The sequence below is a fragment of the Bubalus kerabau genome, chromosome 5 (genome assembly GCF_029407905.1).
Source record: "Bubalus kerabau isolate K-KA32 ecotype Philippines breed swamp buffalo chromosome 5, PCC_UOA_SB_1v2, whole genome shotgun sequence".
Classification (NCBI taxonomy): domain Eukaryota; kingdom Metazoa; phylum Chordata; class Mammalia; order Artiodactyla; family Bovidae; genus Bubalus; species Bubalus kerabau.
In genome coordinates this window covers 17,584,835-17,609,367 of record NC_073628.1, presented here as the reverse complement: position 1 = coordinate 17,609,367, position 24,533 = coordinate 17,584,835, and the positions used below count along the sequence as shown (strand labels likewise).

Here is a 24,533-nt window from a genome sequence, read left to right as displayed (position 1 = left end):
TTCTTTACTCAAGGGCTCACTGCTTCTGAAATGGCTTGACCTTATGCTATAATGCTACCTTTAATTTTTTTTTTTAATTTGTTGGAATATAATTGCTTTACAATGCTGCATTAGTTTCTGCTGTACAACAAAGTGGATCAGCTGTTTGCATACATATATCCCCTCTGTCTTGCTTCTCCCTCCCACATCCCCTCCTCCCCATCCCATCTGGGTCATCGCAGAGTACTGAGTTGCAAAGGAAGAATGTGGGACAAAGGAAGCTTTCCAAAACCGCCTGTGATTCCAGATGTGAGGTGACCATCCACCAATGACTAGCCAGGGCATCAGTCTGTGGGGAGACCCTTGGCTAAATCTTGTGCTTGTCCTTCATTTGCTCTGAGATGCACCCTTACCACTGTTTCACCAGCTAACAGGGTCTCCTTGCATTGGGAATGAGATCCTTGGAATAATTGTCAATTTTCCTTGGTGTCCTGCAGCTCATGTGTGCTAAACGACTCTTAAAGGAATTGAACATGCAGCCCTGAAGCTCTGACCTGAAGTACTCCCTTCAACTATGGTCCTGTCCCTATCATCCCCTTTCTGTTTAGCACTTACATGATTAGCGTTTGATTCCAGCAGTGCCTCAGTCTGCTTGAGAGAGGGAATATTTTGGTACCTGATTCTAGGATGAGGGTTGTCCTATTTGTACAGGGAGACTGCCCAAGACAAGGACACCACAGCATGAGCTGTCGGGGCCTGCGGGCCAACGGGGACTCTCCTTCAGGTGTGCACAGCTGTATTGATGGATCTCTCAATTACGTATTGTTAGAAATACAGCATTTTACCAACCACTAGTCATCAATCTAGAAACCAGCCCATCAACCACTGTGTCAACACGCTGTGAATGAAGCCTGATACAAATACAAAGTTAAAGTTGTCTCAATGGCTTTAGCTGAGAAAATAAACCTTAGAGGGAAGTGAAATCCCACTGCAGAACTCTGCACAAGTTGAGTGCTGACTGCTTCTCAACAAGAAGATATTTGGGGGAAAAAAGAAAATCATAAAAGTGAGAGAGTTTGTAAGTGGACTGGGAAAGCCCTGGACCAAGCTGCCAGGTTTTTTGGTAAAAATGTAGATCTCACCTTCTCTCTGATCTATTTGTGAGCAAAATAACCTGTTTTGAAACTGGGTGCAGACCACCCTCCATGAAACTCCATTCTTTATATATGTGAAAATACAGAAAGAGAAGCCTTCAGAACTCCTTGGGAAATGATAAGCCAATGGATCCAGTATCTCTTGGTTAAACTAACATGCACTCCCACGTAACAGCAGTTGAGTTATGTTTTTCCAAATGCAGCAACAAGCTCTCTGACAATAGTAATAGAGCAGGTTCTGTTTAAACAATGTGTCCTGTGTTTAGGTACACTTCTGACTCTGGCTTATGTAGTACTTAGTTCAGCCTCATGATGGCCCTAAGAGGTGGATGTGTTCCTCCTACTTCACAGATGGTGAGGGGAGGTTCTGAGGGAATAAACCAAGTTCCTGTCCTAAGGCCCTCTGTTGGTCCCTAGTGGAGCCCTTGTCTGCCTGAGCCGAGGCCCTCTCCTCAGCTCCACGATGTACTGTCTCTTTAAGGCCCAATTCAGCTATGTCATCAAAGCTCAAAAAGAGCTTTGATGACCATCCTTCCCACCATCCTTTTCAAGATTGTCAAGATCTGTCTAGATGGCCCATCTGAACCTGGATGGGTTTGATCCCTTGTGGACGAGGGCCACTACTGTGTGGTCAGCACGTATTCCTACTTTCCATCACAGCCAGCCTCTTTCGTACCAGCTCATTTGCTCAAGGACCTCATTCAAGTTTCCAGTGCATAGAACCCACCGGGTTCTCTCTATCCATCAGGGCCCCTGTCTTCTTGTCTCCTTTCTCTCAATTACTTTCCAATTCCTTTCATGCTTGGCTTCTTCTCCCTTGCCCATCTGGCACTCTCCAAGCCTGGACGAACCCAGCCATCCATGCTTTCTGTGCCTGCAGCTTAGCAGCTGAGCAGATATTCTTGGTTGAAGAATATTCTCAAAGCTGGCAGAGCAGTGTTGCTATAAATTCTTGGCCATGCACTCTAAGTGGGGCCTCAGCATGGCCTGTGAATCCTAGCATATATCCCTAGCAATTTTGCTCTCTTTTTCTGCAAAAGCTATTTCACTTTTTATTATGTCTACCTTCCTCCTCTGAATATTCATTGGGAGGACTGATGATGAAGATGAATCTCCAATACTTTGGCTACCTGATGTGAATAGCCAACACATTGGAAAAGACTTTGGTGCTAGGAAAGATTGAAGGCAGGAGGAAATGGGGACGACAGAGGACAAGATGGTTGTATGGCATCATTGACTCAATGGACATGAATTTGAGCAAGCTCCGAGAGATGGTGAAGGACAGGAGAGCCTGGCATGCTGCAGTCCAAAGGGTCTCAAAGAGTCAGACACAACTGAGCGACTGCACAACAGCAACAACATTCCTCTCACCTACTCTCCTGCTTACCATCAATTGATAACTCTGCCCTCTACTTGGAAGAAGACAAAAACCATCACTCAGGAGCTCCTTGTTTCCCCATGGCCAGAGCCACAAACCTATCAGTGTTGCTATTATTCTTTCCTTCTCTTCTGATACAAAATGAAGCACCCTTTTGTCCCATGCTTTAGATTCCACACTCTTTCCCTTTACCTAAAAGTTTCTTTGTGAGTCATTCACTTTCTCCTGCATCATCAGTTGCTCCTATTGAGTAAGATTGATCTCATCAGTATACCCTTACATACTAAGTATCGTAATGTGTGCCTATCCTAATGTAAGAAGGCTGGCCCTTGTCTTCTTCAAAGTGGCCTCTCAGGTTCTTAGCATCAGGCATCTCAAAGTGTGGTCCAGCCCTCCCACACCAGAATGATCATAGAGCTTGTTAGAAACGCAGGTGTTTGGTTCTCACCCAGACCTAGTGAATCAACACCACGCACAGGTAACTGGTGGGCATTTAAACATTTGAAAAGTCCTACACCCAGTAAGTATTCAGTAAATATTTACAAAATGAATTCCCAGTGTTTCCAATCTTAAACACTCTGGAGATCCCAATGACTTTTATGGCTCTATTTCTCTTTCTGCCTTTGCTGAAAACATCCATGAAAGTAACATCTACAGATACTGCCATCAGCCCTTCACTCCCATTCACATCTCACCCCTTCATCCACTCCCCTCCCCAACACCTTCCTTAAGCTTCAGACCGTCTTGTCAAAGGGCTGTTATCTCTTGTCTACAAGGGTACACTTGACTCCCTTGGTGGTCCTACTGCCTACCATCCAGTCTCCAAAAGGATTCCAGTATATTCTTGTAAGCATAATTTACACCATGGCATGTGTTTACCTGAACCTACTCAGGGATGCTCCATTACACCCAGTCTAAAGCATAGACTTGTCACATTGTATCCATTCACCACCCAGCCTCATGGACTCTACCTTTTTCCCCATTTGCCTTGCTTGGGCCTCTCTGGGTTCCATTCTGTTCCTTTCCTGAGTCAACTTCTATCCCAGATCCTGCATCCCTGCCTTGTCCTCTCTCTAAAATGCTCTCTGTTGCCAACACCTGTGCCTGACAATTGGTTTCAGTTTTCTCTCTTAGATTGTCATGTCCTCAGAAGGCCTGTCTACTCACATATCTCTGGAGTAAGATTTCCCATGCCATTGTCTGTGATGACCATCCTAGTGGTCTCCTTGGCTCAGTTTGAGCAGATTCAGGGATTCTGAAGGTTGTTGACTGCACATTAATCCAAGAGGGTAGAGGCAGGGACCCTGCTCAATCTCTTGAGATGCTCCTAGTGGGGTGTCTGACAATTAGTAGATGCTGAATAAATGTCTGTTCAACACACAGGTGAATCTACACGTTTGGTCGTCTCCATGAGTGGGATCGGGGGTCTTCTTAGTGCTCTTCTGTTCTATCATTCTCCTAAGAGTGTAAGAATCTTGAGGGCAGGAATCTGTGATGGCTTTGGTTGTTAGTTTTATTTAGTCCTTGCCTCTGCCTCCTCAGGAAACTAGGAAGGTATCGTCCCAGCACACCTGGGCACACACAGTGAACAAGTCTGGAAAGAGTCTGGAAAGAGACCAGCTCAGCCACCCATCACCCAGAACAGAGCTTTATCCTGACAGTCATCCCTTCACAGCTGTGTTCAGCCCCTGGGGCTGCACCTTCCTTCCTGCAGTAGGAGTCCGCCTCCTGTCTCCCTCCTCCCACAGCCCTGCCCGCAGCCCCTCTTCCGTGGTTCTAAGTGACTTCCCTTTGTGAAGTCACCTTTCAATGCAATCACTCCTTTCATTTTCCTTCCTGCACTAGAGATTCTGCCCTCCTTTTTCCCAGCCTTCCGGCAGAGCTTGTGGGGACGGGAAGTTCGCTTGCCGCTTCAGGACACAGAAAGCACTGTCTTGATGGACTCATCCATCATCAGTCACAGCCCGAAACCCTGCACACCATTATCCTGTGGCTGATTTACTGCTTCAGGTGACATCGTGTTCAGGAGAGCCCACACCTTCCTTGGTTTTGTTTCAAAGGCTCCAATTCCTCCAGGACACTCATCCTTGCATGCCTTCACATGTTTCCCACTTTTCTCTGCATAACATTCCTCCCCCACCTACACACATGCGCACATAAGACATGCACACCCTTTCTGTGTATTAATGTGACTCCAGAATACACCGTCCTCCGATTAGGAACAATCTGAGGATGCCGTGTGTCTGGCAACCTTCAAAGTCAATGTCTTGCACTCCTGAAGTCCCCCTCTAAGCAGCTCTGACCCTGCCCCATGCTTTTGTGGAAGCTGTCATATATATTCTCCAACAGACCCTAGAAGCAAATATTAGCTCTAGCAGAGTTATGACTCTCTCTGAATTTTGTGAAGTTTCCCCTTATGTAACTTAGAATTCTTGCTGATGTTCTCGACTTGACTGGATTTGTAACTCAGGAAGCAACTGAGTAGTTAAAGCTTCCCAAGAGAACAGCTTTGTGCAATTAAACATACCTTGGGAACTGGTCTAGAAATACTGTATTTTTTCTTCCCCTCTCCCTTTAAAACATTCATTTATTATTGACCCTTGAATTCTCTAAAATAAGATGACCTGCTTCCCATTTTTTGATAACATTATCAATTTAATTTGATACATATAAGATTTTTAACTGAAATCCAGTTAACTCTCAATTTATAAAAAAGAGGCAATTGACAAAACAAAACAAAAAATGATATCATGAGTAAATTTAAAGATGAAATTCAAAGAAATACATTTTAGGTTTTAACATTCAATCCTTTTACCTTTTGCAGCATTTCTTGATGGCTTTCTGAAAGGTCACTTTTTAGCAAGGGACAGGGTAGGCAGAGACAAGGTGGCCTGGGATTCCCAGTGGTAATATTATTTTAAAATCTTATGTACATAAAATCATAAAACTAGATATAAATGCCTGCACCTATACCCTTCTATGACTCGACAATCTAAAATAATGGATCAGGTGACTTCTCTGGTGGTCCAGTGGTTAAGACTGTGCACTTCTGATGTGCAGGTCCAATCCCTGATTGGGGAATTAAAATACCACTTGCCATGTAGCCTGGCCAAAAGGAAAGAAAAGGAAAAAAATAAAATTATAGATCATACATATACATAAATCATTTAAAGTTTTCAGCATCAGTGGAGCTGATGATGCCTTATTAAAATTAATTTCCTTGTTGCCTATGAACGTGGTGCCAATGTCTGTAAGGATACCTCTTGACTTCAGCCCATGAGCCTTGATGACCAAGTTCTCCTCTACATGGATTCACTCCAACTTTGGGGAATCCCCATCACTCTGGTTTTGAGCCACTTTTCTTGGCAGGGACAACTTGGTGATGCTGGGAGTCCACCTTATGTGCTTCTCATTAGCCTTAGACAATGGAAATGCTCACTGATGCCCCTGTACAACAGATGCAAGTCCAAACACTGAAATCTACCTGTGGTCAGACCACAGCTACCACACGCATATGTGATATTTGTCTCAGGCTCTACTACAAAGCCACAGTTATCAAGACAGTATGGTACTGGCACAAAGACAGAAATATAGATCAATGGAACAAAATAGAAAGCCCAGAAATAAATCCACGCACATATGGACACCTTATCTTTGACAAAGGAGGCAAGAATTTACAATGGATTAAAGACAATCTCTTTAACAAGTGGTGCTGGGAAATCTGGTCAACCACTTGTAAAAGAATGAAACTAGAACACTTTCTAACACCATACACAAAAATAAACTCAAAATGGATTAAAGATCTAAACGTAAGACCAGAAACTATAAAACTCCTAGAGGAGAACATAGGCAAAACACTCTCTGACATACATCACAGCAGGATCTTCTATGACCCACCTCCCAGAATATTGGAAATAAAAGCAAAAATAAACAAATGGGACCTAATTAACCTTAAAAGCTTCTGCACATCAAAGGAAACTATTAGCAAGGTGAAAAGACAGCCTTCAGAATGGGAGAAGATAATAGCAAATGAAGCAACTGACAAACAACTAATCTCGAGAATATACAAGCAACTCCTACAGCTCAACTCCAGAAAAATAAATGACCCAATCAAAAAATGGGCCAAAGAACTAAATAGACATTTCCCCAAAGAAGACATACAGATGGCTAACAAACACATGAAAAGATGCTCAACATCACTCATTATCAGAGAAATGCAAATCAAAACCACTATGAGATACCATTTCACACCAGTCAGAATGGCTGCGATCCAAAAGTCTACAAGTAATAAATGCTGGAGAGGGTGTGGAGAAAAGGGAACCCTCTTACACTGTTGGTGGGAATGCAAACTAGTACAGCCACTGTGGAGAACAGTGTGGAGATGTCTTAAAAAACTGGAAATAGACCTGCCTTATGATCCAGCAATCCCACTGCTGGGCATACACACTGAGGAAACCAGAAGGGAAAGAGACACGAGTACCCCAATGTTCATCGCAGCACTGTTTATAATAGCCAGGACATGGAAGCAACCTAGATGTCCATCAGCAAATGAATGGATAAGAAAGCAGTGGTACATATACACAATGGAGTATTATTCAGCCATTAAAAAGAATACATTTGAATCAGTTCTAATGAGGTGGATGAAACTGGAGCCTATTATACAGAGTGAAGTAAGCCAGAAAGAAAAACACCAATACAGTATACTAATGCATATATATGGAATTTAGAAAGATGGTAACAATAACCCTGTGTACGAGACAGCAAAAGAGACACTGATGTATAGAACAGTCTTATGGACTCTGTGAGAGAGGGAGAGGGTGGGAAAATTTGGGAGAATGGCATTGAAACATGTAAAATATCATGTATGAAACGAGTTGCCAGTCCAGGTTCGATGCACGATACTGGATGCTTGGGGCTGGTGCACTGGGACGACCCAGAGGGATGGAATGGGGAGGGAGGAGGGAGGGGGGTTCGGGATGGGGAACACATGTATACCTGTGGCGGATTCATTTTGATATTTGGCAAAACTAATACAGTTATGTAAAGTTTAAAAATTAAAAAAAAAAAAATGAAAGCAGTGAATTAAAAAATACAAGTAGAGGACCTGTGGACCTTGTGTGTGTACGTGTGCGTGTGTGTGTGTGTGAATGGCTCATAGAAAGATACATAAAAGTATTTTCAGGGACATCTACTTCACCTTACATGGATCCTTTTTTATTTTTCCTAGCTTTATTGAGATATAATAGACATTGTTTTGTTGTTTAGTTGCTAAGTCATGTCCGACTCTCTGTGACCCCATCAACTGTAGCCCACCAGGCTCTTCTATCCATGGGATTTCCCAGGCAAGCATACTGGAGTGGATTGCCATTTCCTTCTCCAGGGGATCTTCCTGACCCAGGGTCAAACCCATGTCTTCTGCATTGACAGGCAGATTCTTCACCACTGAGCCACGAGGGAAGCCTAATTGACATATAACACTGTGTAAGTTTCAGGTGCGCAGGATGTTGATTTGGTGCCTTTAATTATTTCAAGATAATTACCTTTGTAGAATAAGCTGTCACCTCCATCCCATCACATTATTTGCATTTCTTTTTTGTGGTGAAAACATTTAAGATCTACTCTCAAGGATGTAATGCAGTATCATTAGCTATAATCCTATGTGGGTTCTTTTTATGTCAGCTTGAAAAACATTACCTTACATCTTTTAATCATTATAAATATGTGCGGATCACCTTCTAGCTTCCCGGTGGGCTGTGGGAGGTGCTGATGATACAAAGTGAAGACCACCGAGATGGTTCTTACCAGGTGGTATTTACAGCCTAGCAAATAGGTACATATATAATGAAATCCAGTGCTGTAAATTCTATGAAGAAAACCATCGCATTACAAAGAGGAGGAAATTTAGAACGATATGTCTATATTAGAGATTAAACTCTATTTGCCACTGTCTACTCCTGAAGGCAGACGAGCACACAACATAATTTAGGTATTATCCCAATAACTAGGCTGGAAATAAAAAGGCATTTTCTAGTTAACTTCAGTTTCTCAAAATGCCAATTGTCAATTCTCTGAATGCAGAATCTATAAAGTTATCTGTAAAGGAGAGACACCATTTGTTAGGCTGGTTTCCAAGACTCGTTCTCCAGCTATCCAGATTATCTAAATGTTCCACAGCTATCTGTGGGTATAAGTGAGATTTATTTTTAATCTGTGTATGTGACATTTATTTTTAATGTAGACTTGATTTTCGGAGACGCGTCCTATTGCATTCAGATTTAAGATGATAAAAGCGTCAGTGTCTAGCAAACAGGCGCCGAGGGTTTCCCTGACTGCTTCGTCTCTCTCAAGGATGCTCCCAGCCCCCTGGCACCCTCCGTTCCTTGTCCTGCTTTTATTTTCACTGCTTGTCATTCTCTGAAGCTAAGATACCTATTTTCTTGGGTGTTTTTGTTGTAGGATCAAGGGTGTGACCTTTGTCTGCTTCCTTCTGGCATTTCAGCTCCTACAGTGTTACCTAATACACCTTAGACACTCATGAAATACCATTGTGTGAATCATGGCCATTTTTAGTTTTGTATTTTCAGAGGCAAAATATAAAAGTAAGAACAAAATAACGACCACATGGAACCTGGCCAGTTTCACTTTTCAGGATGAGCTGGTTATCTGTCTTCTGTCTGGTTTCTTTAAGGCATGCTAAGCCTCTTCATTTGTGTCCAATTCTTTGCAATCCTATGCACTGTATGTAGCCTTCCAAGTTCCTCTGCCCATGGAATTTTTTAGGAGAAAATATTGGAGTGGATTACCATTTCCTCCTCCAAGGGTCCCTCTTCCTGGCCCAGGGATCAAACCTGAGTCTCCTGTGTCTCCTGCATTGCAGGCAGGTTCTTTACCTACTGAGCCCTCAGGGAACCCCTTCTTTAAGTCAGTGGTTCTCACAAGGGAGTCCCCAGACCAGAAGCTCTGCCATCATCTGGAAACTGGTTAGAAAGGCAAATTCTCAGCCCACCTCCAACCCACTGCAAGGAAGCTCTTGGGAGTTGGGTTTAGCAATCTGTGTTTTAAAATTCATTTTGCTATAGATCAGAAACCAACACAGCATTGTAAGGCAACTATACCCCAATAAAAAATAAAAATAAATACATTTAAATTTTCAAATCAAATTAAAAATTAAAAAAAAAGCTCTCTAGGTAACTTTGATGCAAAACAAAGTTTGAAAACCACTGCCTTAAGGCATGGGTTTTCCCTAACTGTAATTCCCACCTCTGACCCAAAACCAAACCGGGTGACTTAATGTGTGTAAGTCTCTCAATCATGTCTGACTCTTTGCAACCCCATGGACTGTAGCCCACCAGGCTCCTCTGTCCATGGAATTCTCCAGGCAAGAATACTGGAGTGGGTTGCCATTACCTCTTCCAGGGTACCTTAATCCCACGTTGCCTGTTCAGCAGAGCTGAATGTGGTGCTTTGCAAGAAGACCCCTTTCCATCACTGTCTTTCAGGTGTTTCTTTACTCTTTCTGATTCTGCTTTCCACTCTTTTCACACATAGCTAGAGGTGTTTTATGGCTGTGAAAAACTCACCTCCAAATGTTCTTCCAGTTCTCCAGGACTGTTTTATCTCTTAAGAGAAAATTAATTAAGTACCATAAATTTGAAGGAAATTTTGGTTGACCTCATTATTTGGGTTCTCAAACCACACACACTTTTTTTTTTTTTTTTGATTAAGGAGGCAACCACAGCCTGGAAGTACAGAACTCTCTGCCATCCGGGGGTCATCTACTCGAGGGGTACACGAGGCTTTCCATTGGCTGTGTGCAGGGATCTGAGAATGTGTCCTGCCTGGAGGGTCAATTTGGACTGACTTGTCTCAGAGTCAGCTCCTACCAGACCCTGCAGCGATATGAACTGATGCCACTCACCCCCAACCTACAGTTGTAGGTCTTACACAAGGAAGTATAGCTAAAGCAGTATGTTTTTCAAGATCTAAGATGTCCTAAAATGCATCTGCCAAGAAAGTGCCTGTGTTTGTAGTTCTGACTCTTTCTGACTGCTCCACTTAACTATTTGTCCAGGAGAGAATGTTCCTTTACTTCCATTGTCACCTCCGCCACTCTTACCAATCTGTCATCAAGTGGAGCATCAGTCTTGAAGAAGAGTCCCCGCAACATAAAGCAGACACGTCCAGAAGGAAATGGAACAGTTTTTTTTTTTTTTGTCAGTAATGAATTTATGGCAAAACTGCTACCTTCTCCTTCTTGGAATTAAAATCCAGAGAGATAGAGATGCTTTCTGACAGAGGGCATGTGATTTGGCACATTAAAATAAACAGTATTTCAATTTTTCCCACCTTTCTCAGTATATTGGGTTAACCAAAGTGCTTCCAAGTAACAAAATAACCTATCTTTAATAGCCATTTCATAAAGCCTAGTAAAATATTAGCAATATGCTGTCCAGATATTGAGAAATTGAATGAATTTAATACTGGATTACAAAGCCCTTTGCAAGTCAGGTATTTTCCAATTCATTGCTTTAGAAGAAATTGAAGGAGGAATTAATTGAATTGTCAGCTGTGAGATCATTAAAATAATTTTTGAAGCTATTTTACTATGTGGTTTTGGGCATGTATTTTGGAAGAGGTAGGTACAAAGAATTGAATGGCACTGCTATACAAGATTTTCATTTCCATCTTTTTGCTTATGTGAACTTGGTTTCTTTCAAAGCAAAATAGGAATAGAATTGATCCTGAGCTCTCACTCTAGTATAATGATACTTATTGACGATATAATAACCAGAAAAGCCTCCTCCATCCCATTAAAAGCTATATTTCCAGTAAAAGTTTACTTCTTATGTTTAATTATTACTTAACAACATGTACAGAATATTTATATCATTTTATCAATATTAACCTTATAACAATAACTCATTCTAAAAGAAACTATTATTATTCAGAACTTTACAGTCACAGAATATGAAAAAAAAAATAAATTTCAATTTCTACATTTTATATATATTGTTGCAAATAAATATGATAGCTGATCAATAAAAGATTTTCAAGCATAAAATACTTTATCAGGATAAAATGCTGCAGACAAAATCCTGCAGAGAATATATATAATAGATACAAAAGTTCAAGTTTAAAAAACGAGCAATGCACATTTTATAACTGTTATAAAAGAGCTTGTTCATGAATTTTGAAAGCAAACAATCATGAGTATCAAATCACTATGGTGTTTAAAATTGTATAGAGATATATAGAAAGGAACATTATGACATTTTAATTTTAAAATGTGAATATTCTCCATAAACCAAAAATGCATCCTTTGCAACTATTACTTAAACTTTAAAAATATTATATTAGCTTAAAAATGGGCAAAGGATTACATAATTGACCAAAATAAAAACAAGTCTATCATATGCACTCTCTTCTGTGTATGTGGTCCCAGGATCTGGGATACCATACCCTTCAGTTTGCCTGGATTTACTGTCTGCTTCCAGGTTGGCCAATTCCTCAAGCTGTACAGTTGGAATTTAACCTTCAGGAGTCATTCCAACAGGGATTTGACCTTCATGAAAATACAGCTGTTATTAAGAAAGTTGGCACATTAATTCTTATTTGTAAGAATTTACTCTCTTCTTTGAGAGTAAATGAATGAGTTTGTTAGATTTTTTTCCCACTAAGACATGCCTTTGGAAGTGAAGAGCAGACAGTGCCAATTAGGGATTGAGTCTTCACGAGGGAAATGACAGTCACTGTAGAACAAAAATGCACAGAAGGGAAGCTAGAGTCCTAAGGAGGCCAAGGAGACAACATGACCTCAGTTTTTCTTTTTTCTTAAATTAATTTACTTTTTATTGACGTATAGTTGACTTACAATGTTGTTTTAGTTTTAGGTATACAGTAAAGTGACAAGGTGTTTTATAAAACACACATATATATGTATATATTCATTTCAGTTCAGCTCAGTTGCTCAGTCGTGTCCGACTCTTTGCGACCCCATGAGCTGTAGCGCTCCAGGCCTCCCTGTCCAACACCAACTCCTGGAGCCTACCCAAACTTATGTCCATTGAGTTAGTGATGCCATCCAACCATCTCATCCTCTGTCATCTCCTTCTCCTTCTGCCCTTAATCTTTCCCAGCATCAGGGCCTTTTCAAATGAATCAGCTCTTCGCATCAGGCGGCCAAAGTATTGGAGTTTCAGCTTCAGCATCAGTCCTTCCAATGAATATTCAGGACTGATTTCCCTTTGAACTGACTGGTTAGATCTCCTTGCAGTCCGAGGGACTCTCAAGAGTCTTCTCCAACACCACAGTTCAAAATTCTTCAGCGCTCAGCTTTCTTTACAGTCCAACTCTCACATCCATACATGAGTACTGGAAAAACCATAGCCTTGACTAGACGGAACTTTGTTGGCAAAGTAATGTCTCTGCTTTTTAATATGCTGTCAAGATTGGTCATAACTTTCCTTCCAAGGAGCAAGTTTCTTTTAATTTCATGGCTGCAATCACTATCTGCAGTTATTTTGGAGCCCCCAAACATAAAGTCTGACACTGTTTCCACTGTTTCCCCATCTATTTCCCATGACGTGATGCGACCAGATGCCATGATCTTCGTTTTCTGAATGTTGAGCCTTAAGCCAACTTTTTCATTCTCCTCTTTCACTTTCATCAAGAGGCTCTTTAGTTCCTCCTCACTTTCTGTCATAAGGGTGATGTCACCTGCATATCTGAGGTTATTGATATTTCTCCCGGCAATCTTGATTCCAGCTTGTGCTTCCTCCAGCCCAGCATTTCTCATGATGTACTCTGCATATAAGTTAAATAAGCAGGGTGACAATATACAGCCTTGACGTACTCCTTTTCCTATTTGGAACCAGTCTGTTGCTCCATGTATATATATCCTCACTTATATTCTTATATATTCTCGCACTTATATTTTATATATTCTTCTCATATATATATTGTTTTTTAGATTCTCTTCCCTTATAGGTTATTACAAAATGCTGAGTAGAGTGCACTGTGCTCCACAGTAGGCCCTTGTTGTTTACCTGTTTTATATATAGTAGTTTGTGTATGTTAATCCCAAACTCCTAATCTATCCCCCCTCTTGCCCTTTGGTAATCTTAAGTTTGTTTTATGTGTCTGAGACTCTGCTTCTGTTTTGTAACTAAAATCGTTTGTACCATTCTTTAAGATTCCACATGTAAGTGATATCACATGGTATTTATCATTCTCTGTCTAACTTATTTCACTCAGTATGATCATCTCTAGGTCCATCCATGTTGCTGCAAATGGCAGTACTTCATTTTGTGGCTTAATAGTGGTGATGGTGGTGGTTTAGTCACTAAGTCACTAAGTTGTGTCCAACTCTTATGACTCCATGGACTGTAGCCACCAGACTCCTCTGTCCATGAGATTATCCCAGCAAGAATACTGGAGTTCCTCCTCCAGAGGAACTTTCCGACCCAGGGATCGAACCCACATCTCCTGTGTTTCCTGCATTGACAGGTAGATTCTTTACCACTGAGCCACCAGAGAAGCCCAGCTGAGTAGCACTGTATTGTATATACACCACATCTTTACCGACACTTACGTTGCTTCCAAGTCTCAGCTATTGTAAACAGTGCTGCTATGAATGTAGGGGTTCATGTATCTTTTCAAATTATGGTTTTCTCCAGATATATGCCCAGGAGTGGGATTGCGGGATCATATGGTAACTCAGTTCTCCATATAATTTATACTAGTTTACATCCCCACCAATAGTCACAGCCTCCAACTGTTGGGAAGGGTAGGTGAGTGTATGTGAGGTAGAGATCAGCTTCTTACCTTGGTGATCTTGGTGACGACCAGCTGATACCAATTGTATTGTTCTCAGGGGTAGGCCAGGGGCATGTGAACAGGAGGAAGAATTCTGCTTGGCCACTTTCTCCTTCCCTCTCCTGAAGTCTGAAGAGAGAGCCTTATTTCTACCTCCAGACTGTTGGCTTTCTACAGCAAATTTCAAGATCCGTGTTATAAACTGTGCCTGCAGGGCTTGGGGCAGCTTCGGGTACAGGCGACGACATTGCAGGGGGTGGGTATGGAGGTGAAGGTGTCCCATTTTTGACTTAACAACAAGTGAAGCATTTGCCATACAGATTAGCTGTGATCTGTTTGAAATACCGATGCACTTTCTCTCCCCTCTGGCCCTGGGCCACTTTTCCCACAAGGTGGTAAATGCGCTCGAGAAATGTAAACTAATTTTCATATAAGCCTAAGGGGAAAAATAGGATAGAAAGCAAATATACAGCAAAGATATTCACATAATATGTTTCAAAATCACATAGAAATGATTTTGTAGCATCAGGTCTTCAGGATGATTCAGGCCACTGTTGCCCTCTATTTAAGTTTTATCAATAATTGATCCCTTTTAACACTGGGTTATGTTATTTCATTTACTCCTAGAACAACAACAGCTGCATTTATAATAGAATCTCTTAACACTCTCTCCCTCTCCTCCCTCCCTCTCCCCACTCTTTCCCTTTCCCCTTTCTTCCCCCCTCCCCTCCCCACTCTCACTCACAGGTGTACCATAGATGATCGGGTCACCCGGGTGGCCTGGCTGAACCGCAGCACCATCCTCTATGCCGGGAATGACAAGTGGTCCATAGACCCTCGTGTGATCATCCTGGTAAACACGCCAACCCAGTACAGCATCATGATCCAGAACGTGGATGTGTACGACGAGGGCCCCTATACCTGCTCTGTGCAGACGGACAACCACCCCAAGACCTCCCGCGTCCACCTCATCGTGCAGGGTGAGTTGATTGGACAGGGTGCTGATGTTCCCGTCAGCGATGCAGAGGGCACATGATCTCACCCTGTGCTTCCACCTCCTGTAGAAAGACACAAAAAGCCATTCCTCTGCAGAATCCAGAGACTGAGTGTGTCCTGGATCCCTTCCACCTGTAGGTGTCTTGACTAAGTGCTGAGGATCTTCACAGAGCTTCTCAGGTTTATCTCTGGTCCTTCTGTTCTCATTCATAGGTTGTTTGGTATTGTTGAGTTGGTTGAGCTTTCTGGAGTTGGACAAGATATAGAAATATAATATATCATATGTTAGTTACTTAGCACTCAGGAGTTAGGGCAAGATACTTTAGGAAATTGATTGTACTACTCTCTGTGCCTGTTATTTTTCAGAGGCTTAGCTCATGATAAAAGGTTAATAATATTGATGTAAAATCATATGATGTATGGCTGTTCTTGCATAGCTGATGGTTACGTGTGATCTGGAAAGGAGTTCTCAGTGTTGTTTGGCGTTGCTGTTGTGTCTGTCTACACCATTTTAGCCCCACAGTGGAGCTGAGGTCAAGAGGGATATTAGTCAAAATGTCTCTAGGTCTACATTGGAAATAAATTTATATAATTAAAAGGGGGCTCCCTAACTTCCTCTCCTGTTCTCCTTTAAAAATCTGAATTAATATAACCCATGCATAGTACTTAAGAGTTTTCCATTTGAATTTTACTTTGTTGGAGAAAAATGGGGTTGAAAAAATATCAGAATCTCAAAAATCAACTATTCAATATTAAGAATTAAAAACTCACACAGAGAGCAGCCATAAGCTTTGGGGAAGCATCGTAAGGCAGCCCTACAGATGAGCTTATGATGAGCTATCCCCTGCCAACACCCCCGTGACTGTGCAAAGCAATTTCCGTCAGGTATCTATTCATGGTGCCAAAGAGGTACTGAGCAGACCAGCCCCCAGCCCCCAGTGACACAGCCTCCCTCCACCAAAGGTGGAGTCTTCTCAGCATCTCCTACACCAACATCTTGGAGCCATGCACTGAGCTCAGAAGGAAGAATGTATGTGACTTAGCATCAGTAAGTGCCTTTAATCAGATCCCATCTGCAGTCAGCTTAATGGATTTTTTTCAGGTTGTGATTTGTGTGCGGCATTCTTGCTTAGCTAGTATGTATTCCCTCATTCCTGCCTTTCTAAAATATATAATTTTGCTCATTTCGGTTGGTTTCATGGGGAGTTTGAGTAGCGGGTAAAGTCTTTTCATGCTTCAGTCATGTATAAAATTTCAAGGGGACCATTCTTTTCTTCTGGCTGGAGATCTTTGCTAGTGGGCCATCTGGGCTCTGACTCCACAGGCTTTGATAGTGGCCTGAGCATTGCCGGGGCTCTGTCTGCTCCCGGCAGGCCCTGGGCTGACGTAGCACTTGAAGCTTTGCCTCCATTCAGCCTCCAAACCTTTCTCTGACCCACGTCCCCCCAGACGCCCACATCTGATGACACACAAGGACACCTATGCTCCTTGCTGTGTCTCTTCTCCATCCACATCCGACCAGTGGTATGGCTTGGGATGATCATGTCTCGGGAGCTACAAGGCAGCCTGCCATCTGGAGATAAAGACAAGTACCACGTCTGATGCCTCTCCTCTGGTGAGGCCCTCCCCGGGATCAGTCATCTGAGATGAGTGGGGATATCTGCAGAAAACAAGAAAGTGTGAACTCTCACCACCCGCCTGCCACCTGGGCTTGGTTCCAGAGCAGCTGAAATTCTCAGCCTAGGAAGTGACGCCTCCATGGCACCTCTGTGGCCTTGACAGCAAAGTTATCTACAAATTCAGGAAACTCAGCGCTGAAATAAAAAAGAACTGTCAGGCACTATACGGAAACAGACTCAAACAGAACAAGACTCTCGCTTTCCAGGAAAGAAGACAGATTGTACAAGCATGTCAAAGTCAACAAAGGCCGTAAAGGGCTCGTGGCTCAGAGCTGCAGGGATAATACTGTATAAGAAGCTTGGAAGCAGTTCCTGGGGCTGGATGTGGAAACCAGTGCGGTCTCTCCATGGGCCTCAGGGTCCTGGGTCATAAAGAGTCTGGGAAGAAGCAGCAAGCAGAGCAATAGAGTCCTTCATCCCAGAGGTCACTTTCTCAAGTCTCCACAATTCAGGCCAAGTGACTTCTGTAGCCCCTATGACATTCAACTCAGAGATCAGGAGGGCGGAGGAGGAAGGGAAATGCCTCCTCTCGGAAATCTTAGCAGACTGGGCTTCACATTCATGGAGAAGCTAAACAAAGGTATCTAGGGAGCTGCCTCCTCCTCCATCTTGGTGAACAATGGCTGGCTTGTCTTCCTTTGGGGACCATTGAGTTTCCAGCAGGTGAAAGCAGAGACCCCATGGCTTAATTAGAAGGAAGCCCAGGAGTCTCTCCCTTCCCAGCAGCAGTCGGCTTTCGTCCAGCCTATAGATTAATTTTTCAGACTTAGTGTTAGTTCAGGTTAGATAAAGATAATGAAAGTTTCCTAATCCTCTTAAAGAAGATTTATCTGACCGAGTAGAAAGCTTTTGGAATACAATAAGGCATGTATAAAACTGAGGCCTAATCTTGCCTTTAATTTCCAACTGCTGATGGGTATTGATTTTGCAATGAGAAAAACTGAGAAATTTCCGAGCTGCAACTTGTCCATATATATATGGTATTTATTTATCTCCTGTCCATTTGAGAGTATTAGAATCTCATCACCTCTAGCAGACAAGTGCCATGAGCCAAAGGGCGATCCCGTGGGCTCTGGGCTTTGCTGTTCCCTCCTCCTGCAAAGTGGAGTAACTGAGAGATGCTGTATCACTAAACTCGAAGTCTGTCTGTCCCTGTTTTATAAGGTGGCCTCTCCACATATCTGATGGGATTGATTTCCAAGTCCTTCTCTTTAAGGCAAGAAGCTGCATTTATTAAAAGAATATCACTGGTCCGCGAGATACATCTTGACCACCTTGAAGGGATAACTTCAAGGCACCACGTGATGGTGTGTGACAGTATAGCTGAGACTGTGCGCCTGGTGTATGATGCTCAGTCTGAGACTGCGTACCCAAGCATTAAGGGAATTCAGAGCACGGGGCTCAGACAGCCAGGGTGGGAAAACCTATCTGGCAGCCCTGTGTGGGATGGGGTGAGGAATGCTCCTCTTGTGATGAGGAGCTGAAGGGCACAGTGATCAGGTCAGGCTGATCACTCAAGCTGTGAGGAGAGTAGGCTGTGGGTCTCTCTGTAGGAATGGAGAAGGTTCCTTCAGGAGACATCATCCAAGGGAAATTGCAAGGGTTAATCCCAAGGCTTGAAAGAGGAAGAATTAAAAAGATATCACCTCCCTTTTAGAGTCTGGGGAAATGTTAGATGGTCTTGCTAGTAACTTTGGAGTTAGGCTCCTCAGCCACTGGGAAAGGAAGGTGTTAGGGTTGTGAGCTGTAGGAATAAAGAAAACACAGACGTTACATAGGAGTTACAGAACTAAGAAACGGGTATAATGTAAGACAAGAAGGGTATGTTTGAGATTCATCATAAATTTACTAGCATGAGAGTAGGTATGTTTTGTGAGATTAACTCTTCCTACTAGAGAACAGTGGGACTTTCCAGATGGCTCAATGATAAAGAATCTGCCTGCCAGCACAGGAGACTCGGGAGATGCAGGTTCAGTCCCTCAGTTGGGAAGGTCCTCTAGAGGAGGAAATGGCAACCCACTCCAATATTCTTTCTGGGAGAATCCCATGGACAGAAGAGCCTGGTGGCTGAAGTACATAGTGTTGCCGAGAGTCAGACACGACTGAGAGACTGAGTGTGCCCTAAAGAACAGCAGGCATAGCACACGGTTTGGGGCATTCTAGGCTTTCAGCAAATGTTTGTAAAATGGACAAAGGACAGATTGATGCAGCAGATGAAATGGCAGAAGAAGGCAGTGATCCTGAAGTCCCTGCAAGCAGATAGGGGCAGGCAGGGAATAGTCAGGCTGTCCAGATGACTCAGAGTGGACAGTGATTGGAAAGAGGTCCTTGGAGGGATGAGGTCACCAAGGTGACAAGACAAGAGACATGTTCTAACAAGCATCAGATGAGTTCTGTGAGCTTAGTACTTTACAGCGCTGGTCACAATCTTTGCCTCATTTGACCCTCACAACAAGCCCTGGGAGACATCAGGGCAGCAACTGTTATCTCCGTTTTGCAAATTAGATCACTGCAGCTTATGAAGTTTAAGAGACCAGCCAGGGTCCCCTGTGAGTCAGCAGAGGAGCAGGTCTGAACCTCGACCACTTGGCTCCACAATCAGTGTCTCTCCAGCACCTGCCACTCCCTCCACTGGCAACCGCATCTAAGTGATTTCTCTAACCTAGATCCATGGGGACTTACCAGTTCTCCTTTCTTTCCCCCTCTTTTTCCTGCTACTGATGTTTCACTGTACAAACAGAAACTGGGGACAGAGCTCAAAAAGGAAAATGAGAGGGAAGGAGCAGGATTGGGATGCTAGAGCCATAAAAGATGGAGAGGCTGAAAGACAAAGAAAATGATAATTAATTTACCAGTAGCTCATCCCTCCAGGGATATATGTTCTAAATGGTACCTCTTTACCCTGTGTAAGTGCTGAGAATGCTGGCCCCTTAGAGGATCCAGAATCCAGTTGTCATTCTGACTGTCACAAACTCATCAGCATCCTGGACCGTGTGGACATCCTCCTGTTGCAGTTTCTGTCACTGCCAGGGATCCATAGATAGGAAAATCTGGTGCATCTTTGCTCCTTGGATGTTGGTATCTCTGTCTGCTCTCCTGGCTAGTTCAAAAATCTGTTGACTGCCAGACACTTGCTTTCATGGATCAAACTCCTTTTGCTAAACCCAATTTTAGGCAAAGGGCTAGAAATGATGAATTGTGTTAACAAGTCTGTGCAGTTTCTATATCTGCAAAGACTCTGGGGCTTTGAGCCTGGAGTCAATTCAGGTGAGACCGTGTGGTACCCAAGTTTAGTTCAGCAGGGAAAGAAGTCTGATTCTCCACCCAGTCTGGTCCTATGTTCCACTGGGTGTCAGCCAGTCCCTGCACAGCGCACATGAGTGTAAACTGATCTCAGCTGATCCTCGTAACCTCCCTGAAGAGTTCAGACCATATTCACATCTCACAGATAAGGAAACCAAGGCTCAGAAGGAGACAAAACTTGCCCAAAGATGATGGAGCTACTAAATGCTCTCAGTTCCCTCTGCTAGGCTTGTCTTTAGGTGAAAGCTCTCAACATACACACAGTGAATGTCCTCTGCATGCATGATCTCTTTTGACTAGTCTTTTTTCTTTAGTTTAATTTAATTTTATTTTTAATTTAAATTTATTTATTTTCACTGGAGGCTGACTAATTTACAATATTGTATTGGTTTTGCCATACATCAACATGAATCCACCATGGGTGTACAGAAGCCTTGGGAGACCGAACAGGAAGTCTCCACATTCCAAGGAAAAAAACCTGAGATTCAGAGTTGATTTCTCCAAGTTATACTGGCTAGCCAGTGTCAAAGCAGCCCAAATGCCAGGAGTTGTTTTTCGTTTTGTTTTGTTTTTATTAAAGTAGATTTGATTTACAATATTGTCTTAGGTTCAGGTGTACAGTGAAGTTGTTTAGTTATATATGTATGTATATACATATTTGTGTACATATATATATGTGTATGTACATATATATATCTTATGTACATATATATGTTTAGATTATATTTATATTTTGTAGACTATTTCCCTTATAGGTTATTAAAAATATTGAGTATAGTTCCCTGTGGTGCTAAATAGGTCCTTACTGATTATATATTTTATAGACAACAGTATGTATATGTTAATCACAAACTCCTAATTTACTCCTCCCTTTCCCCTTTGGTAACCATAAGTTTGTTTTCTATGTCTGTGGGTCGATTTCCATTCTGTATGTAAGTTCACTTGTATCATTTTTTTAAGATTCCACATATAAGAGATATCATATATTTGTCTCTGTCTTACTTAGTATGGAGAATTTCTAGGTTCATCCCTGTTGCCGCAAAAGGCATTATTTCATTCTTTTTATGGCTGAGCAATATTCTGTTGTATATCTATCCATCCATCTGCTGATGGACATTTAGGTTGCTTCTTTATCTTGACTATTGTGAATAGTGCTGCAAAGAAGGAATTTAAATTCTAGACCAAGTGTTGGGTTCACATGCCAGATTGCTAACTCATAGCTAAGTAGAAGTGCAGGTAAATGTTACTATTTGTGAGAAAGATATAGCAGTTCTGAGGTGGTATGGAGAGGGGTGGCTCCTCAGGAGGCCATTGTGGGGTGGAATGGTCCTGGCTGAGGCTGGTCATGGTGGATGGGGGCCAGGCACCCGGTGGACCATCTCCAAAAAGCAAGCGGGGCACACCTGCCCAGGGGTGCCTACTTTCCGCCAGGGCCTACCTATTTCCAACTCTTCCTTTGTTACTCACCTCTTTTTCTCCTCTATTTTCCCCTTTTGTCCGAAATATTCTTTAAATAGTCATTTAAATTAACATGCATAATTGTGGGCCTAAAGAAAAGCGGGCAGTCAACCTGAAATCTATTTAATTTATTCGGCCTGTATTTTAAATTATAATCACACTTGCTCTTTACAGAGGCAGAGTGGGAATGTGGAAAAGAACAAGACCAGGCATTAAAAAAACTCCCTCCTCAGCCTGAGCTCTGCTCCTCTGTGTCCCTGGCATGTTCCCTTCCTGGCTTCTTATCCCAGGTGAAGAAGACAAGTGAATGTAAATGATTTCCTCCAGGTATATGTGCACACCTTAACCTTACTCCTGTGTGTGTGTTAACAGATATATATGAAAGACATCCTTTTCTTTCCTGCTTTACCTGATATTTGTAAACCCCCAAACACATCAAATGTTGAATATATGCTCGATTCCTAATTTCAGGGTTGGGTAAACCAAGAAATCAATTACAACTTAGAAGAATCAGGACTGAAATTGGTGCCTGCAGCAGGCCGTCTGTCCCCAGCAGAGGGAGGCACTTGATGAGTTGTCCTTCACAAGGAGGATGTCCCGTGCAGGTCCCTCCAGCTCTGGCCTCAGGGCTGGAATGAGACTCACACTCACAGTCTCTGCAGCTGTCCTGTCCCTTCCCTCACGTTGTGTTATGCAGACATCTGTTGGAATTAGACACATCTCATGGCTGAAACCGGAGAAGGCAATGGCAACCTACTCCAGTACTCTTGCCTGGAAAATTCCATGGATGGAGGAGCCTGGAGGGCTGCAGTCCATGGGGTCACTAAGAGTCAGACACGACTGAGCGACTTCACTTTCACTTTTCACTTTCATGCATTGGAGAAGGAAATGGGAACCCACTCTAGTATTCTTGCCTGGAGAATCCCAGGGAAAGAGGAGCCTAGTGGGCTGCTATCTATGGGGTCCCACAAAGTCAGACACGAATGAAGCAACTTAGCAGCAGCAGCAGCAGCAGCATGGCTGAAACAGAATCAGTGGTCATCTCCACTCAATCTTCTACATTATCACGTCTTTCCTGACGTCATGCGTAGTTGCTGCCAACACAGTACAAAACAGTAAAAAAAAAAAAGATTTCTCATTTTATCAAGTCTCTACTTCCCCTGTTGTGAGAAGGAATATGGGACTATGTCCAGCTCTGCTTAGAAACTAAAATGATAACATACACAGTTTTTCAGATTTCGTAATTGTTTCTTTTGTGGCCCATGGAATTCCATCCTCCTCTTCATGAAATATGCAGGTCCAGCCTCCTGCTAGCCTGGGTCTGGAGACTATATGCTCAGTTCCTCTAGTAACACTCATGATCTTTATAGGAGCAGGAAGAGCTAGGATTTCCCAAGTTGAATGAGACCAAGGCAGAGTCTGATTCTGGATGAACACAAGTCAGGGCTGGAGATAGTTTGAGCTTGTCTGCCAAGAGGGCAATAGTTCCGTGTGGGAGCCCCTGGCTTCAGCTGGGTCCATCCAAGTGTGTGAGCCGGTTTGGAGCGCACTGCAGAGACTCTGTGATCCAAGATGGTGCTGCCAGTCCTGGCACGTGGTTTGGGGACACATACAGGAGCCAGGAAGAGAAGTGGCAGGATCCAGAGCTACCATTTGCTTATTTGCAGTGGAACTGAACAGAGTATCATGAAGTCTGCCCTCAGAATTGTCACTGATATGGAGATGTGGGAGAAAATGAAAATGCCCGTTATGTTCTAGTTAATTTGCATGGTGATTTCAGCGGATGTCGCTAGCTCAAGCAAATATGAAGAGGTCTTTCCTGTTGCTGTCAGCAGGGGAAGCAGCGGCACTTTAGAAGGAACCTTAGTAAATATTCATCAATTCTCGTCATAGTTGAAAGTTCATCAGGACCCTTCTATAGTCAGGATCCCACCTAAGATTTCAGACTTCACTACCACAGGGTTAGTCAATCATAGCCTAGCAACAGAGCCATCTGTGAATTTAGAATGGCGATATTTTCCTACGCGCAGCATGTGGGCCCATATTTGAAGACTCTTACTCGTAACAACAAGCCTAGTTCCGAGCCTCTCATTACCAAGTTTTACCGGAAACACAGTGTCTGAGCAACAATACCTCTCTACTGCACTTTTTCCTGCTTTGGCTTCTCATCAAGGTAGCAAAAAGTCTTTGACTGTTTTCTCTCTACTCATTCTCTTCACTCATCATTCTTCTCTGGAGGTTGAGAAATTGAAGAACAATAGAAACAAAGTAAAACAATCCCAGGAAAAGCAGTCAAAGATATGCCTTTGAATAATTAGAAACCACGGCTGTCATGTCTGAGTACCAAGCATGACGGTCACTTCACAGACAGGATCCAATTCTGTTTCCCAGTTAACCCAAGCAGGCCGGATGCATTTTCCTAATTTTTTGAATGAGGAAACTGAGGCTCAGAGAGTCTGCGAGTCAAGAGCTGAGAAGACCTGTGATTTGAGCTCTGCTTCATCTGTAGCGAAACCGGCACCTAACCTCTCTGTGGAACCTCCTCTGGGTTCCCTCCCTTTTCAATAAGTCTCAGACCAGACTGACTCCCTTGTTCATTTGCAAGGCACATGCTTGCTTTGCCAGGTTATCTCCATTTATAGAATCTCAGTCTCGTATCTCTGCAGTCAGGATCTATCCTCCTTAAACCTCTCTCTCTTCTACCTTATGAATCTTAGTGATTATGACTTCTTCCTTGGAGTTAATATCATTGCCACTGAAATCTACATTTCT

General features: G+C 42.8%; 1 protein-coding gene across 3 annotated transcripts in view; it reads left to right on the top strand.

Annotated features, from left to right (window-relative positions):
- The window catches only part of OPCML (opioid binding protein/cell adhesion molecule like), a 523,993-nt gene that overhangs the window by 274,599 nt on the left and 224,861 nt on the right, over positions 1-24,533 (top strand). For all 3 annotated transcript variants that reach the window (XM_055581185.1, XM_055581184.1, XM_055581183.1), the window contains exon 2: positions 15,073-15,305. In XM_055581185.1, coding sequence (XP_055437160.1) covers positions 15,073-15,305 — 233 coding nt within the window. The remainder of the gene's footprint in view (positions 1-15,072; positions 15,306-24,533) is intronic.